The sequence below is a fragment of the Leptodactylus fuscus genome, chromosome 4, assembly GCF_031893055.1.
Source record: "Leptodactylus fuscus isolate aLepFus1 chromosome 4, aLepFus1.hap2, whole genome shotgun sequence".
Lineage (NCBI taxonomy): Eukaryota > Metazoa > Chordata > Amphibia > Anura > Leptodactylidae > Leptodactylus > Leptodactylus fuscus.
This window is the reverse complement of record NC_134268.1, coordinates 177,792,319-177,809,012: the sequence shown is the minus strand read 5'-3', so window position 1 is coordinate 177,809,012 and position 16,694 is coordinate 177,792,319. Positions and strand designations below refer to the sequence as shown.

Genomic DNA, 16,694 nt, shown 5'->3' with positions numbered 1-16,694 from the left:
GCCTCATATTTTCATCACAATTATAAAAGTAGACAAATCTAAATGTATCTGAAATTGTCTTATTAGAGCTATATATAGCTATGTATCAGTAATAGTATCATTATAGACCATTCCCTACCACATTCCGCATAATTCTTGATTTATATCATTTTTATTTGTAATATAAGACGAGGTTTAGTCATGTCACTCATTGTGACCCCTTTAACCCCTTCCCGCCATAACCACTTTTCGACTTTTGGGGTTATTCTAACTCCCAGTCTCCTAAAAGCCATAACCGTTTTATGTTTCTGTTCCCCATATGAGAGCTTCATTTTGATAAATTTTACTGGTACCATTTAGTATTCCATAAGATGTACTGGGAAGCTGGAAAAAAATTCAGAATGGGGTAGAATTAGAGAAAAACTCTACCTGTGCAACTTTCTTACGGGCTTCGTTTTTATGCCATTCACTGTGCAGCCAAAATGACTTATCACCTGTATTCTGCGGGTCGGTACTATTCTGGAGATACCAAAGTTCTATAGTTTTTATATTTTACCACTTTTAAAAAAAATCCAAAAATATTAAAATGAAAATTTCTTTGAGTCACCATATTCTATAACACCCATAACTTTTTATATTTCTGTATATAGAGCAGCATAAGGCCTCTTTGTTTCAGATGTACTTTTTATTTATACCATTTCAGGGAATGTCTGATGTTTTGATCTTTTTTATGCAACTTTCTTGGGAAGGCAAAAAAAAACTGTGGAAAAACATTATTTTATTTCTCAGTACTTTGATTTTATAAGTTTGTAGTTGGGCATTTTTGATGGTGATACATTGCAGTGTACTGTAAAATCCATAGAAGTCTATTACAGGCTGTCTAGCACAGCCTGTGATAGAACTACACTGACGGCAAGCCTGGGAGTCCTCAATATGCCCCTGGCTGTTACAGTAACGGATTGCTGCCCATGGATCTCATTACTGGGAACCATGATCATCCTCAATATGGCAGTACCCTGCTCCACTGGTAAGTAGATGCCTCAGTCACATTTTATTGAGCTCATCTGTAGAAATAATGTTCGCAACCAATGAGAGAATTGATGGCAGGCATTGCCTCGGGCTCACCACTATATAATACCTGGGTCTCCTGATGTCTGCTGGTATGATACAGCAAATGTCAGGAACTGGTTAAATGGCACCTGTCACATCTAGCTCTGGGCAGCATGTTGGAGAGCAGGAGATGCTGAGAAGACATGAATTTTCTTCACTTATTTACCTTCTTCTGCCTCTGATCAAATCTGTACAATAGATCTCTATGGAGAGGGGAGATGGGAGGAAGAGGTATGTCCACAGACACACTTTTCTTACCCAACACAACCGGGTTATCAGGAATTACTTTCCAGCCCTCTCCAAAAAGACTTATTTAGTGCTGTAGATGGCTTCATGTCACTGTCTCTCTTCTTCTACTCCTCCCCTTTCCATAGACCATATTGTGAACTAGTCTGCTTGTGTACAGAGTACAAACTAAAATTAGTCAGGTAAGAAGTAAGACAAAAGTAATTCTTAAAGATATACTTTGGGGAAGTATATTGCAATTTTGCTCCTTTCATCTATTGTATTGATTTATGAAACAGTAAATAAACATACGCTTTAGCTCTGCTCATTCTAAGCTTAGAAGTCCAGTGTTTGGTCCCTATCAGTCATCTCTGAATGCATTCTCAAAGCTGTCATTCATTGAGTAGGACCGCCCTCTGGACTCCTAAGCAGGGATTTCAAGAACTTACATTGCATGTTCTGCCACACAACAGTTCTCATTCTATAATGAGAACTGTTGTGTGGCAGAACATGCAATGTAAGTTCTTGAAATCCCTGCTTAGGAGTCCAGAGGGCGGTCCTACTCAATGATTGACAGCTTTGCAGCGCTGGAGTCCTGGTGTTCAAATCCCGCCAAGGGCAAAAAAACATCTGCAAGGAGTTTGTATGTTCTCCCCGTGTTGGATTTTCATCCTGTGTTCCAAAAAAGACATACTGATAGGGAAAAAGAAAGGAAAAAAAAAAGTACATTGTGAGCTCTATGTGGGGCTCACAATCTACATTTAAAAAAAAAAAAAAAAAAAAACATTTCTCATTCTGCTCAGCTCCTCCTGCTCTGTGAGATTTTCGTAGTGACAGGTTTCCGACTGCTCTTCATTTGTAGAATATACAATACAAACCACAGATAATTGATAATATTATCTGATATAGCTTAGCAGAAAAATGGTATGGAAGTTTTATATAAAGCAGACCAATACCATTTAGTTTGATATATTATATACTCAAATATGGCTGCCAGGTTGCACCCACCAGAAGGAATAATGCTGAGGAGCCACAATCCATCTACCTGGAATATGTGTATGTGCACTTTTAATTGCATCATAAATTTTCATTTCTTTGTACACGCAGGACGTGTCAATAAGGATCAATAAGGCTTAATATATTAATCGACTCATAAGAAACAGACTAATGGTAAGTGAACACCGGAGGAAGTTTCAAATGCTGTTTCTAAGAAGAAGAAACTGCTAAGGACCCCTTTGGAAGAATGAACAGGAAATTTCAGAGACACAGACATTTGCATGGGGAAACCCCAGGAAGCAGAGTTCTGCCCAAGATAAATGCATAGCAATAGTAATACAGTATTATTACAGTACTAAAAATAAAATGCTTTTAAAGGGACAATTTAGTAATTTTTTGTATTCCTTGTGATCCCTGTATTAGGAAGTTGTCTACTCTCAGTGTCTTTCCTTTTCTGTTTTCACCTTCTTCAATAATTCCTATGATCTCTTTTTCTAGCATAGATTGCTGTGTAAATAAGACACCTCTCTCTGCTGCCTGCAGATACTCATAAGAACTACCATGTGACCTCAGACTCATAAAAGATCCCCCCACCTCATTATTCTACCCTACCACTGCTGTCATAATGTCTCCCTGCTCTGCCTCTCACATAATCTACCCCCCCTTAGACCCAAGGTCCTATGGTGATATCTAGAGATGAGCGAACACTAAAATGTTCGAGGTTCGAAATTCGATTCGAACAGCCGCTCACTGTTCGAGTGTTCGAATGGGTTTCGAACCCCATTATAGTCTATGGGGAACATAAACTCGTTAAGGGGGAAACCCAAATTCGTGTCTGGAGGGTCACCAAGTCCACTATGACACCCCAGGAAATGATACCAACACCCTGGAATGACACTGGGACAGCAGGGGAAGCATGTCTGGGGGCATAAAAGTCACTTTATTTCATGGAAATCCCTGTCAGTTTGCGATTTTCGCAAGCTAACTTTTCCCCATAGAAATGCATTGGCCAGTGCTGATTGGCCAGAGTACGGAACTCGACCAATCAGCGCTGGCTCTGCTGGAGGAGGCGGAGTCTAAGATAGCTCCACACCAGTCTCCATTCAGGTCCGACCTTAGACTCCGCCTCCTCCGGCAGAGCCAGCGCTGATTGGCCGAAGGCTGGCCAATGCATTCCTATGCGAATGCAGACTTAGCAGTGCTGAGTCAGTTTTGCTCAACTACACATCTGATGCACACTCGGCACTGCTACATCAGATGTAGCAATCTGATGTAGCAGAGCCGAGGGTGCACTAGAACCCCTGTGCAAACTCAGTTCACGCTAATAGAATGCATTGGCCAGCGCTGATTGGCCAATGCATTCTATTAGCCCGATGAAGTAGAGCTGAATGTGTGTGCTAAGCACACACATTCAGCACTGCTTCATCACGCCAATACAATGCATTAGCCAGTGCTGATTGGCCAGAGTACGGAATTCGGCCAATCAGCGCTGGCCAATGCATTCTATTAGCCCGATGAAGTAGAGCTGAATGTGTGTGCTAAGCACACACATTCAGCACTGCTTCATCAAGCCAATACAATGCATTAGCCAGTGCTGATTGGCCAGAGTACGGAATTCGGCCAATCAGCGCTGGCTCTGCTGGAGGAGGCGGAGTCTAAGATCGCTCCACACCAGTCTCCATTCAGGTCCGACCTTAGACTCCGCCTCCTCCGGCAGAGCCAGCGCTGATTGGCCGAAGGCTGGCCAATGCATTCCTATGCGAATGCAGACTTAGCAGTGCTGAGTCAGTTTTGCTCAACTACACATCTGATGCACACTCGGCACTGCTACATCAGATGTAGCAATCTGATGTAGCAGAGCCGAGGGTGCACTAGAACCCCTGTGCAAACTCAGTTCACGCTAATAGAATGCATTGGCCAGCGCTGATTGGCCAATGCATTCTATTAGCCCGATGAAGTAGAGCTGAATGTGTGTGCTAAGCACACACATTCAGCACTGCTTCATCAAGCCAATACAATGCATTAGCCAGTGCTGATTGGCCAGAGTACGGAATTCGGCCAATCAGCGCTGGCTCTGCTGGAGGAGGCGGAGTCTAAGGTCGGACCTGAATGGAGACTGGTGTGGAGCGATCTTAGACTCCGCCTCCTCCAGCAGAGCCAGCGCTGATTGGCCGAATTCCGTACTCTGGCCAATCAGCACTGGCTAATGCATTGTATTGGCATGATGAAGCAGTGCTGAATGTGTGTGCTTAGCACACACATTCAGCTCTACTTCATCGGGCTAATAGAATGCATTGGCCAGCGCTGATTGGCCGAATTCCGTACTCTGGCCAATCAGTGCTGGCCAATGCATTCTATTAGCTTGATGAAGCAGAGTGTGCACAAGGGTTCAAGCGCACCCTCGGCTCTGATGTAGCAGAGCCGAGGCTGCACAAGGGTTCAAGCGCACCCTCGGCTCTGATGTAGGAGAGCCGAGGGTGCACTTGAACCCTTGTGCAGCCTCGGCTCTGCTACATCAGAGCCGAGGGTACGCTTGAACCCTTGTGCACACTCTGCTTCATCAAGCTAATAGAATGCATTGGCCAGCGCTGATTGGCCAATGTATTCTATTAGCCTGATGAAGTAGAGCTGAATGTGTGTGCTAAGCACACACATTCAGCTCTACTTCATCGGGCTAATAGAATGCATTGGCCAGCGCTGATTGGCCAGAGTACGGAACTCGACCAATCAGCGCTGGCTCTGCTGGAGGAGGCGGAGTCTAAGATCGCTCCACACCAGTCTCCATTCAGGTCCGACCTTAGACTCCGCCTCCTCCAGCAGAGCCAGCGCTGATTGGCCGAATTCCGTACTCTGGCCAATCAGCACTGGCTAATGCATTGTATTGGCGTGATGAAGCAGTGCTGAATGTGTGTGCTTAGCACACACATTCAGCTCTACTTCATCGGGCTAATAGAATGCATTGGCCAATCAGCGCTGGCCAATGCATTCTATTAGCGTGAACTGAGTTTGCACAGGGGTTCTAGTGCACCCTCGGCTCTGCTACATCAGATTGCTACATCTGATGTAGCAGTGCCGAGTGTGCATCAGATGTGTAGTTGAGCAAAACTGACTCAGCACTGCTAAGTCTCTGCATTCGCATAGGAATGCATTGGCCAGCCTTCGGCCAATCAGCGCTGGCTCTGCCGGAGGAGGCGGAGTCTAAGGTCGGACCTGAATGGAGACTGGTGTGGAGCGATCTTAGACTCCGCCTCCTCCAGCAGAGCCAGCGCTGATTGGTCGAGTTCCGTACTCTGGCCAATCAGCGCTGGCCAATGCATTCTATTAGCCCGATGAAGTAGAGCTGAATGTGTGTGCTTAGCACACACATTCAGCTCTACTTCATCAGGCTAATAGAATACATTGGCCAATCAGCGCTGGCCAATGCATTCTATTAGCTTGATGAAGCAGAGTGTGCACAAGGGTTCAAGCGCACCCTCGGCTCTGATGTAGCAGAGCTGAGGGTGCACAAGGGTTCAAGTGCACCCTCGGCTCTCCTACATCAGAGCCGAGGGTGCGCTTGAACCCTTGTGCAGCCTCGGCTCTGCTACATCAGAGCCGAGGGTGCGCTTGAACCCTTGTGCACACTCTGCTTCATCAAGCTAATAGAATGCATTGGCCAGCACTGATTGGCCAGAGTACGGAATTCGGCCAATCAGCGCTGGCCAATGCATCCCTATGGGAAAAAGTTTATCTCACAAAAATCACAATTACACACCCGATAGAGCCCCAAAAAGTTATTTTTAATAACATTCCCCCCTAAATAAAGGTTATCCCTAGCTATCCCTGCCTGTACAGCTATCCCTGTCTCATAGTCACAAAGTTCACATTCTCATATGACCCGGATTTGAAATCCACTATTCGTCTAAAATGGAGGTCACCTGATTTCGGCAGCCAATGACTTTTTCCAATTTTTTTCAATGCCCCCAGTGTCGTAGTTCCTGTCCCACCTCCCCTGCGCTGTTATTGGTGCAAAAAAGGCGCCAGGGAAGGTGGGAGGGGAATCGAATTTTGGCGCACTTTACCACGTGGTGTTCGATTCGATTCGAACATGGCGAACACCCTGATATCCGATCGAACATGTGTTCGATAGAACACTGTTCGCTCATCTCTAGTGATATCATCTTCAGGCCGGGTTCACACGGAGTATTATGGCACGTAATGTGGTACGTAGACGGCGCGGGAGCTTTTACGTGCCGTCTACGCTCCCATTGTTTTCAAAGGGAGCCGGTACCATATACACGGCGCTATTTTGCAGCCGTGATTTTGTGGCGGCCGCAAAATAGCGCCGCGTATACGGTACCGACTCACATTGAATACAATGGGAGCGCAGACGGCCCGCAAAAGCTCCCGCGCCGTCTACGTACCACATTACGTGCCATAATACTCCGTGTGAACCCGGCCTCACAGGAAGGTGAATTTAGTATTAGCTATGCAGTGTTTTACAGAAACAGTAAATTGACATGGCTACAGGTACTAGACATGGGTACAGGTAGCAGGCATGGGTGCAGTATCAGCAATAACAGATTTTAAGGGTATGTTCACACGTCAGAATTTGCATTCTGCGTGTGAACATTCCGCATGGCTAGCCGTGACGGGATGCCGTTGCAGTGCACCGATATCCAGTCGCAGCATTACGCTTGAATAATGAGCCTAATCAGGGAGGAGCCTCGCACCACGGACACCATGGCTAAGTCAGCCGCGGAATCTGCGGCAGAATAGGACAACGCACTTCTTTTTTTCGCTACTAGCTAGCGGAAAAAATAAGCGAGTGGCTCCCATTGAAGTCAATGGGAGTCGTTTTTGTAGCCGGATTTTGAGGCGGATTCCGTGTCAAAATCCGCTCCAAAAAACTCTGTGTGAACCTACCTTAAATCTACTTTATTGACTACCTTGCATAGCTAAAACAAATATTGAATTATAACTATAACTATAGATTAAATATATGTATTCTTTCCATCTGATTTTACTGGAATGGCTTGAATAAGATTTTAGTCTGGTAGTCAGTAGCCTCAATATAAATTTGCCGAGTGCCAACGGCACATATAGTTAAAGGAATTATCTATTTTTTTATCCCAGAAACAGCGCCACTCTTTTGGTTGTAATAGGTATTGCAGTCTCTTTCACTTGAATAAGCTACAAAGCCGGACACAGTCCAAGAACACTTACAATACTATTTCTAGACTGAACAGCAGACCCTAGGACCCCACATCAAGTGCTTTGTCCACTTATAGAATAAACTGATGTATCACATCATTCTTTGTATTAATCTCCCATTACAGGAGTTTAATACACTTAGGGGGACAGTGCTAGTGAGAATTCTCATAATAACGACATTGAAAACCAGCCTGTAAGAAATAAAACCCCAAATGACATTCTATAAACTCTTAGCCTCATTACATTGATCCACCTTCATACTTAAATGATTATCCGTCTGCAGGTCAAATTCCTAAGTACAAGGTTTATGAAATATTCATATAACCAATGTGGCTGGAAGTTCTGTGGTCTGCCTGAAAAGTTCCATTTCAAGAATTTCTACTCAAGTAAATACCGCATACTAAAAACCTAAAATTAAAGGTCACCTAAACATTAAGTTTTCTTGTAAAATTTCACAAATAAAGACCATTTTGTTGAAGGTTATAACTCCTACAGATGTTTGGGAACTATAGTTATGATTCCTACAGGCCGGGCAAAGATACCGAAAATGCCCTTCAGAGCACTGCAGTAAACAACTGTCCAGCTCCGGCTGACTGATAAGATATTACAATTGCTTTTACTCAGCTAGATAACACGTATTAATATGAAGTGGTTTCTGTCAAAGTCTGGCAGGTTTTGGAAATGATTAAAATTAGTTTATAAGCAAAGGTCTGAGTAAGTGATTTAGCAGTATCTAATCGGTACTGACCAAAGTCATGTGGAGTTGTTAGTACGGCCATGAAGGGGAAATGTGTGGCCACCCACAGTTTCCTACTAATGAGACAACCGCTGATTAATTTTAAGGTAGAGTTCACACTGTGCTCACAGGTTTATTATAGTTTAGATCAGATTAGCATCAGATTCTTCTGCATGTATGCTAAGAGTCTGTGGCTCCCACCTTAGTATTTTACTTTATACTGTACAGTTCTCAGCTTCCTGCCTTTGATATCATGCTATTTGCTCATGTAATTATGATAAAGTTAAAGGGGTTTTCCAGGGAAATAAAAAAAAAAGAAAAAAAAGTGCTATTAATGGGTTAATAAGCACACCCATATCCCTTTAACAGTGTTTGGTGTGATTTCTGGGAGCTCCTGGCATCTTCTGCATTTGTTTACATGGTGTAGCTTCCTGTGCTTCTAGCCTACAATTACCATAATGCTTTGCTCCCTCCCCCTTTCTCTCTCCCATACAACCCCTCCCTGTCTCCCTAGCTAGCCTTCGCACTACTAGCCCTTCCCAACTAACTCAGTCCCCCCTTCCTCATTGAAGATTCCCTCACAATATCTGTTGATAATCAGTGGAAGAAATACTCCTGCACAGAGATGAGTATGGGGTTGGGGTTTTTTACACCTTCCTGGCCTAATTTTTTTTTTTTTTTTTTTTATTTATCCTGGACAACCACTTTAAGCCTTGTCATCTCAGTCTGCAGCTGAAGATGGAGCAGATCATCATTCCTGCAGGATTTCTACAAGTCTGTTTTATGTCAGGATCATTCAGAAAATCCTGCAGACTGATAAATAGTGAGAGCAACTATATCTACTCTGAAGCTAGTGCTTGAAATGTGTCCCTGAATCTGAGTGGGAGCTACTTGCCCTGATATCTGCCTAAATATCAGTTAGAAAGAACACCTGCCCTGGGCCTGTCCACTATACCATGTCTTACCTGTCACTTCGATGCCACTAACTGGTATCTCTTAAACCATCCTGATCTTTACTGCTGAAACTACTAGTAGCCCAAAGCCAAATCAGGTTAGTGGTACAGTGGGTCCACACCAGCTGCATTACAGAGACCAAGTCATCCAGGAATGGATGAAAAACACTTAAGAGCCATCACTAAATGGTCAGAATCAAGAGAACATACCAGTTTAAACCTTTGATCGCCGCTGTGAAGACGGCTTGAAGTGGAGAGGGGTCTCCACCTTCAACAAGCTCATTCGGTTTCTCCCAGTTAAATCGAGGCTTCACAAAGCCAAAACAATGGGGCAACACGGTGGCTCAGTAGTTAGCACTGCAGCCTTGCAGCTCTGGAAGCCAAAACAATGAAATAAATAAAAAAAAAATTATGGATTCTAAAATACTAAAGCAAAAAATGTAACTGTTAAAAAAAAAAAAAAAAGCAACAGACCCGATTAATGTAGAGCTAAACCACAAAATATTATTAGCAGCGTCATTATGGGGAAATATAATTCTAACTATATGTAACTATATGTAAATATAGAAGAAGTGCACCGAGCGACCACAATCTGTTTACTCCAACTTTCAGAGCAAATACCAGTAGTGGACTGGAGTATGGATGACCAACAGGAAACCCAACACCCAGCCGGGTGGTAGAACAAGGATATATGACCACAATTAGGGAATAACACTGCGCTGACTAGAAGCGTTTAATTGTAAACAACGCACTTTATTGGATTCCAACACACATCCAATAAAGTGCGTTGTTTACAATTAAATGCTTCTAGTCAGCGCAGTGTTATTCCCCTAATTTTGGTCATATATCCTTATATATAAATATAGCATTGTTTAAGGCAGGGTCGGACTGGCCCACGGGGGATCCAGTGAATCCCCCTGTGGGCCCCGTGCCTTTAGTGGGCCCTACCAGAGAAAAGCTGCTTTTTTAATAGGAAGTGGAGGTCTGGTAACGGGCGGCAACCAAGCCACATATTGTTAATGGAATGGGACCTGGCATTATATTGGCTCCTTTCCCATAATGCTATTATTATACACTGGGGTCGTCTCATATCCCAGAGTATAATAATTGAAGGCCCAGGAGAGGTGACTAAATATAGCAAACACTTATATTCTCCTGTCCTGAGACTCCAATGGATCCTACCATCTTCTTCGGGCCTCTTCTGGCCTGTAACTGAGGTCACACGTCCCAGACATCACTTCTGGGGCCTTTGATTGGGCCCTGCAGTCAAGTCGAGCGTGCCAGCTTTATTACATCAGACGTGCCCCATGTAACCAGTGAGGCCCAAACACAGACCACAGTAGTGACGTTTGGGACACGTAACCTCAGTTACAGATTAGAAGACCCCCAAAAAGATGGTGGGAGCTGTAGGAGTCCCAAGAGCAGTAAGTATAAGTGTTTGCTATATTTAATCACCTCCCCTGCATGACCTTAGTCACATGCAGAAGAGTGAAAGAGGATGCAGAAGACTTCTGGATGAAGTTATGCTGCCCAAGTGAGAAGAGGTAAGGTGAGAATAAGTTTTTGTTATTTTCCATCATCTCCCCTGGGCCTCCGATTATTATACTCTGAGGCAACCACAGGCTATTATAACAATACTAAAACTATTCAGGATGACGAAATTCACCAAATATTTAACAAATTAATCTGAACTAGTTTAATGAGGACTCTTGGGAGCATTTTATTCTGTTTGGTGCCACTGTGGGGAGCATATTATTCTGTGTGAGGCCACTGTGGAGCATATTATTCTGTGTGGGACCACTGTGAAGCATATTATACTGTGAGAGGCCACTATGGAGTATATTACACTGTGTGGGGGCCACTGTGGAGCATATTATAACTATGCTTGTCCATCATGAGTCATCAGATATCTGAGACACTACAGTCAACTATGTTACTAAGTAAAGCTAAGGCCCTATGTAGTGGCCCACACCTAAACAAACCAGCAGAAAAAATGCAGTGGAAATGCATCACTTTTTTTAAGCAGTGTTCTTCATTGATTTTTTTTTTTGCGTTTTTTCTTCGCTTATTAAATCTATAGGGAAAACACAAGCATTTCCGCAGGTAAAATTAACATGGTGCGTTTTTGAAAAATGCAGCTTTTCCACAGTGTTTTTTTCTGCTGCATATCTGCAGAGTACGGCTTTAGCCTAAAGGAGGGTTCAGACTCGTCAGATGTTTTTTTCTGAATGCTAAAGGAACAAGGCACTTATAAAATAGAAAGTGGTCATCCCTGTTACACAATGCCTGTACTTATTAGTTGTTATGACCAAAATAATCTACAATTAAACATCTAGAACTATGAAAGGTCCCTATTGTCTGCAAATGTAAGACGCACAAGCAATGCTTTATCTGTATGAGCTCAATATATTTACTGTAAATACTCGCAGTATCAATGTTTTCTACTCGGATCAATAAGAGAACATAAGAGAACATAGAGGAAAGTGTCATTTAGAACAACATATGCAAAAAGTTCTGCAATACAATGGATGGACCTTTCCTAAATTGTGCTAACTCTAAAAAGTAAAAGCAATAGAATATCTAGAATTACCGGTATATTATTTTCAATATTTATTTTACTTGAACACTTTTATATCTGTAGTCATGTAAGAACATAGAACATGAGTGATAAGAGGAAGAAGCTAAAAAAAGAAATATAAAAAAACTATTGTGGTAATGTTGGTATCCTGTGGTTATTATTTTTAAATATTTCCTAAACGTAACATCATCTATCCACAAGATATAGATCTGTTCACTGGTGAGTTCAACCATCAGGACCCCCAGTAATCACAAGAATGGGGGCCTGCAAGTTACCCTGTGTGGTCCATGTGAACGGAACAATTGAGACATTCCTGACGGTCTAGGCCTGTAAAGGTATTCAGAATTCTTAATGATTTAGGGTTGCACAAAGGTTAATGGAAGCTTCCCTAGTGATCTAAGGTGATAAAGAAGTAAATGGGGTTAGCGAAGGTTAGTGGTAAATTCCTTTGTGATGTGAGACGATAACGGTATTAATGGGGCTACCGAGACGCTTAAAGGGGTTGTCCCATCTCAAGGATCCTATCTATACTGGTAGCTTATGTAAATTGAAGCTTTTTTCTAAATATATTGCTTTAGAAATTCTGCTTTGTTTGCCTGCTATGTGAACTTATTCCTCTCATTGTTTACACTGCATTACAATAACCACGGATATGGGAGATAGGACAAATGACTTCACTTACTCACTGCTCTGCCAACAGGACAATCCATTCAGATAATTGCACCCTGCTGATAAAGTCTGTTATCTCTCTAAGTAAACACACAGATAACACGGAGTCGGTTCTGTACAAGAATCTGCAGATTATCTGACCTGCAGAAGTGTTATTTGTCCCGTTCAGCAGGAGGGAGGAGAGGGGGAGTGAAATACAGGAAGTGAGAAGCAGACACTGCATACAGCCTAGCTGAAGGGCTAAGATGGGAGAACCCCTTTAAGTTGATGACATATCGATTAGGCACAACACTTGGGGGTCCGACTCTGGGAACCCCCGTGGATCAGTCGATTGAAGTGGTGGCAGCGCTACCTGCACTCCGCATGTCGCGTTCCTCGGTCACATGGCCTTATCACAGCTTAGTCCACTTCAAATAAATGGGCTGAGCTGCATTACAGTCACATCTGCTGCGCAAATGTACAACACACTGCTTGGTAACTATGGAAGAGGCTTCAGTGCTCACTCAAGCGCTGCAGCCTCTTAAAACAGCTGATCACCCAGGGGTCTATACACTATACAAGGCAGTTTGCTCTCCAGGCTCAAGTACCATGAAGAGACCTGCTTAATGCTAAGTGTGCCTCTTCTTCTTCATGTCTGATCACAAAATGCAGAAGGTAGAATATATTATGTGGCCATTTAACAGCTATGACATTTAAGGAAATTATTAAAAATGCCTGTAACCAAGTGTATAGCTGAATGGGGTTCAGGTCCTGGTGATTATTGTAGCCCAAAGTCCCCTTACCACATAAGAAGATAGTAGTATATGCATATAGAGTGAGTGGGGTCCTTGGTACCGCTTTTGCAATGGGGCCCAGCAGGGATGAACCTATCCTCTCTGCCACATGTGGCAAACTATAGAAAGGTGCCCCCTCCCCTCACACAAACAAACAAAAAATACTCAACCTAGCCATCTTTGGTGCCATGATGGGGCCCCCTACTTAGGATACACCCCCATTGGCAGACTGTTTATGGACCCCCATATATTGTATATGACCACCTTTTTTGCCTTCCACACAGTATATGACCAATTTTTTATTGTCCCCAGACATTATGGCTTAAGCATCAGTTACAGGCGGTAGTGTAGGGTGGCATGGACAAGAGCATGGAAAGGTGCAATAAACAGCAGCTAATTTAAAAAAAATGCTGCCCCCCTCCCCAGTTTATTTCATGAGGCGCTGCCTGAGGACACTGCCTCAAGTAGCCTCCTGGAATATGTGCCCCTGAGGCCCAGGAGCCGTGAGCCACACCACCAGTAACACATAGAACCTTTATTTCCAAGCAGTATGCTGTGTTTCTTTAAACTGCAGCATCACCCTTATACATAATGTATATCGTATGTAGCAGCCCCCTTGAAAAAAATAAGGAGAAAAAAATTATGCAAAAACCATGGTTGCACTCTCCTTTTATGAGCTCTCATTTATTTCAATGGGAGCTGAGTTGCAGTGAAGGCGCCAGGTTGATAGACATCGGATAGAGTTTTCTGCTTCGGGCCCAATATTGTGTATTGGACGGGCCCCGGAAGCGGCTCAGTACAGATGATCCAGTAGTGGGCCCCCTATCAATCATATATCTATGGACTATCCCGACAATAGGACATAAAAAAAATAAGCCCTCACAACCCCTTTAATAAGAAAAAGGAAACCATTACTGCAACTAAAGCAGTGATGGTTTTGTATACTGTGTGGTGTGAACATAGCTTCAGAGACATTTAACATGAGACGTGACATTCTAAAGAATATGTCACAGACATTGGTCATACTGATGACAGTTCTTACAGCGACTGTGGCATTATTGATAAATCAGAGGCTTTATATATATAGTATGTTACAAAATATTAGGTAATATTTTATATAATATAATTCTATATAAAACTTTCAGGCTTGTATTAAGGGGAGTCGACACCGGCCTCATAAATATTCGACTGCTCCCACCTCCATATAGAGTACATTACAGTGATGAACAATATTCCTTTGATATATATGTCCCTTTTGCAGATTTGGAAAAAAAACTAATTTGAAGTAATATGCAAATGAGGCAATTCGTGCATCGGGGGCAGTCCACTGAGCTCTTGCTGCTTAAGTAGGATGGGGGATATCAAAGCAATGGGAGGATCAACTCACAGGGTGGTGCAGGCAGGAGATAGCAGGGGTCTGAGCAGCTCAAGTCCTGCACCCAGTGATGTGCTCTGTAATGGGGTGGCAGCAGCTGAATATATTTGAGTAGGAGGGATGGTAGACTCTGTTTAAAGATTTCATAGCATTTACATTACATTATGGTTTATACTATAAGCTAAATAACAAAAGAAAATCTGTGAGACCTATGTAATATACCAATTTGAGTAGATATGTTGTAGTTCAGTGGTTCTTAACCAGGGTTCGATCGAACCCTAGGCCATATGTACGGTTCATTTTGTGTACCAGTAAAAAAACATATACCTATGTCTTGAATTTGGAAAAAAATCATATTTGATTTACCACTAAAGAAGGGTTCGGTGAATGTGCAGATGAAACTGGTGGGTTCGGCACCTCAAACAAGGTTAAGAACCACTGTTGTAGCTATATTGTGCACGTATATATGTGATTGAAGACACAAGTTATAAGTCTTTGTATTTAGCAAATTCCAAACCGGTCCCTGATCCGAGATCCTGAAGTGTACAATGTACTAGTGTCCTGTATGTAAGTATATAGACGTAAATGTACCCAGCACACCCATAGATTCTGCACCCTGACAACCACAGTACATCAACATATGTTTAAACATTGTGGTCTCCATAGTCGCAGTCCCCATGCTGTAAGCTGCAGGTCAGAATGCAGGTAATTACAATGACTCGTAACCTGTTCTACTCATTTACATGAGCACAGCAGGAGTCAGTACAGATCCCCTTTAAGAACTCCCTGTACACTACACCACATGTAGCCTCACCCTCTGTCAATTACAGTACCTGTTATTAAGGTCTTAATGTCCTCGGGTAGCTGTTGAGCCATTGTGAACGGCTAGTTTGGCTTGTATAAAGCAATATTTCGAACACTGAGTAGTTGGCAATGAGACTCGTAGTTTTTGCACTGTGCATGAAAACAGGGAAGTAACATACAGAGAGGAAGAAAGAACAGGCGACTGTGTGTTTGCAAAGTTTAAGGAAGTAACTGGACAAATCAGTCGGTTTGTCCTCACCTCCTCCCCCTAGCCAAAAGCACAGAATTGTGCAATGAAGTGCTGAAAGTTTTACGTACTGTATTTCATAAATGTATATTAGCATCAGTCAGTCATTTTAGCATATTATATAATGAAAATAGCATCATAGACAGAGGTGTATGATATCAGATATGAAAATGGATCTTTGCATTATTGGAAAGTCCAAGATCAGTATGTTCATAAAGAGCAGAACTATATCATAATGTGCTCTAAGAAAGCATAGCATGTACAAAGCAATGACGGGTCCCCAATATCGTGTTATATGTAATGAGTAGGGGCTCTAGACTGGATGTCTGAAGAGTTACATGCATTGACCCAATAATATTCCTAAGCGGGCTCAACCTCTGCCTCCACACACACACACACACACATATATATATTATATATAATTTAATGTCCCATTAAGTAGCCCCCCATAAGGCCCCCTGCCCCCTCAGTCACCGATATTACATACAAAAAATATCAATGCCTTGGCACCCCTTGGGCCCCACACAACAGACATCATAAGCCAAACACAGATTTTCAGTGGAACATTTGGTGCACATGATCAAATACACTACATTAGGTGTGTTACAGGTGAACATACCTGGAGTTTTATATTCCCTGTTAGAGTTTGGTATCTCTATCCTGTCAGTGGTCAGTATGTGAGGGCAGGTACGTTCACCTGTGTTAGGGGCACAAGACCCCCAGAGCTTATGTTGTTGTAGTTTCAAATTAAATAACAGGCCAAGATCGGCTACAGCCATCCTTTGGCCTGGAGAACCACAAAGACACAGATGGTGGTGTATCAAAATGGATTCTGATTTATTGTTACAGAGAGGTAGTATTTATACAGGTTGGGTTATTCTAATGACATAGTAACATAACCTAGCATCTTCTCATTGGCTAAGGCCTAATTACATCTAATTAGTACATTCCAACAGGAAACTACCACCCCACAGTCTCTCTCTCTAGATGTATATCCTCGTTGGAGACAATTAGCTTAATTACCCTTCTCTTCTCCCTTTATCTAAAAAGGGGTCT

At 42.8% G+C, this 16,694-nt stretch overlaps 1 protein-coding gene across 1 annotated transcript in view; it reads right to left on the bottom strand.

Moving 5' to 3' along the window:
• SKAP2 (src kinase associated phosphoprotein 2) overlaps nt 1-15,562 on the bottom strand; it is a 172,805-nt gene extending 157,243 nt beyond the window's left edge. Inside the window, exon 1 of the mRNA XM_075271460.1 lies at nt 15,421-15,562. Within this exon, the coding sequence (XP_075127561.1) occupies nt 15,421-15,463 (43 nt within the window). The 5' untranslated portion in view covers nt 15,464-15,562. The remainder of the gene's footprint in view (nt 1-15,420) is intronic.
• Nucleotides 15,563-16,694: the final 1,132 nt, after the last annotated feature.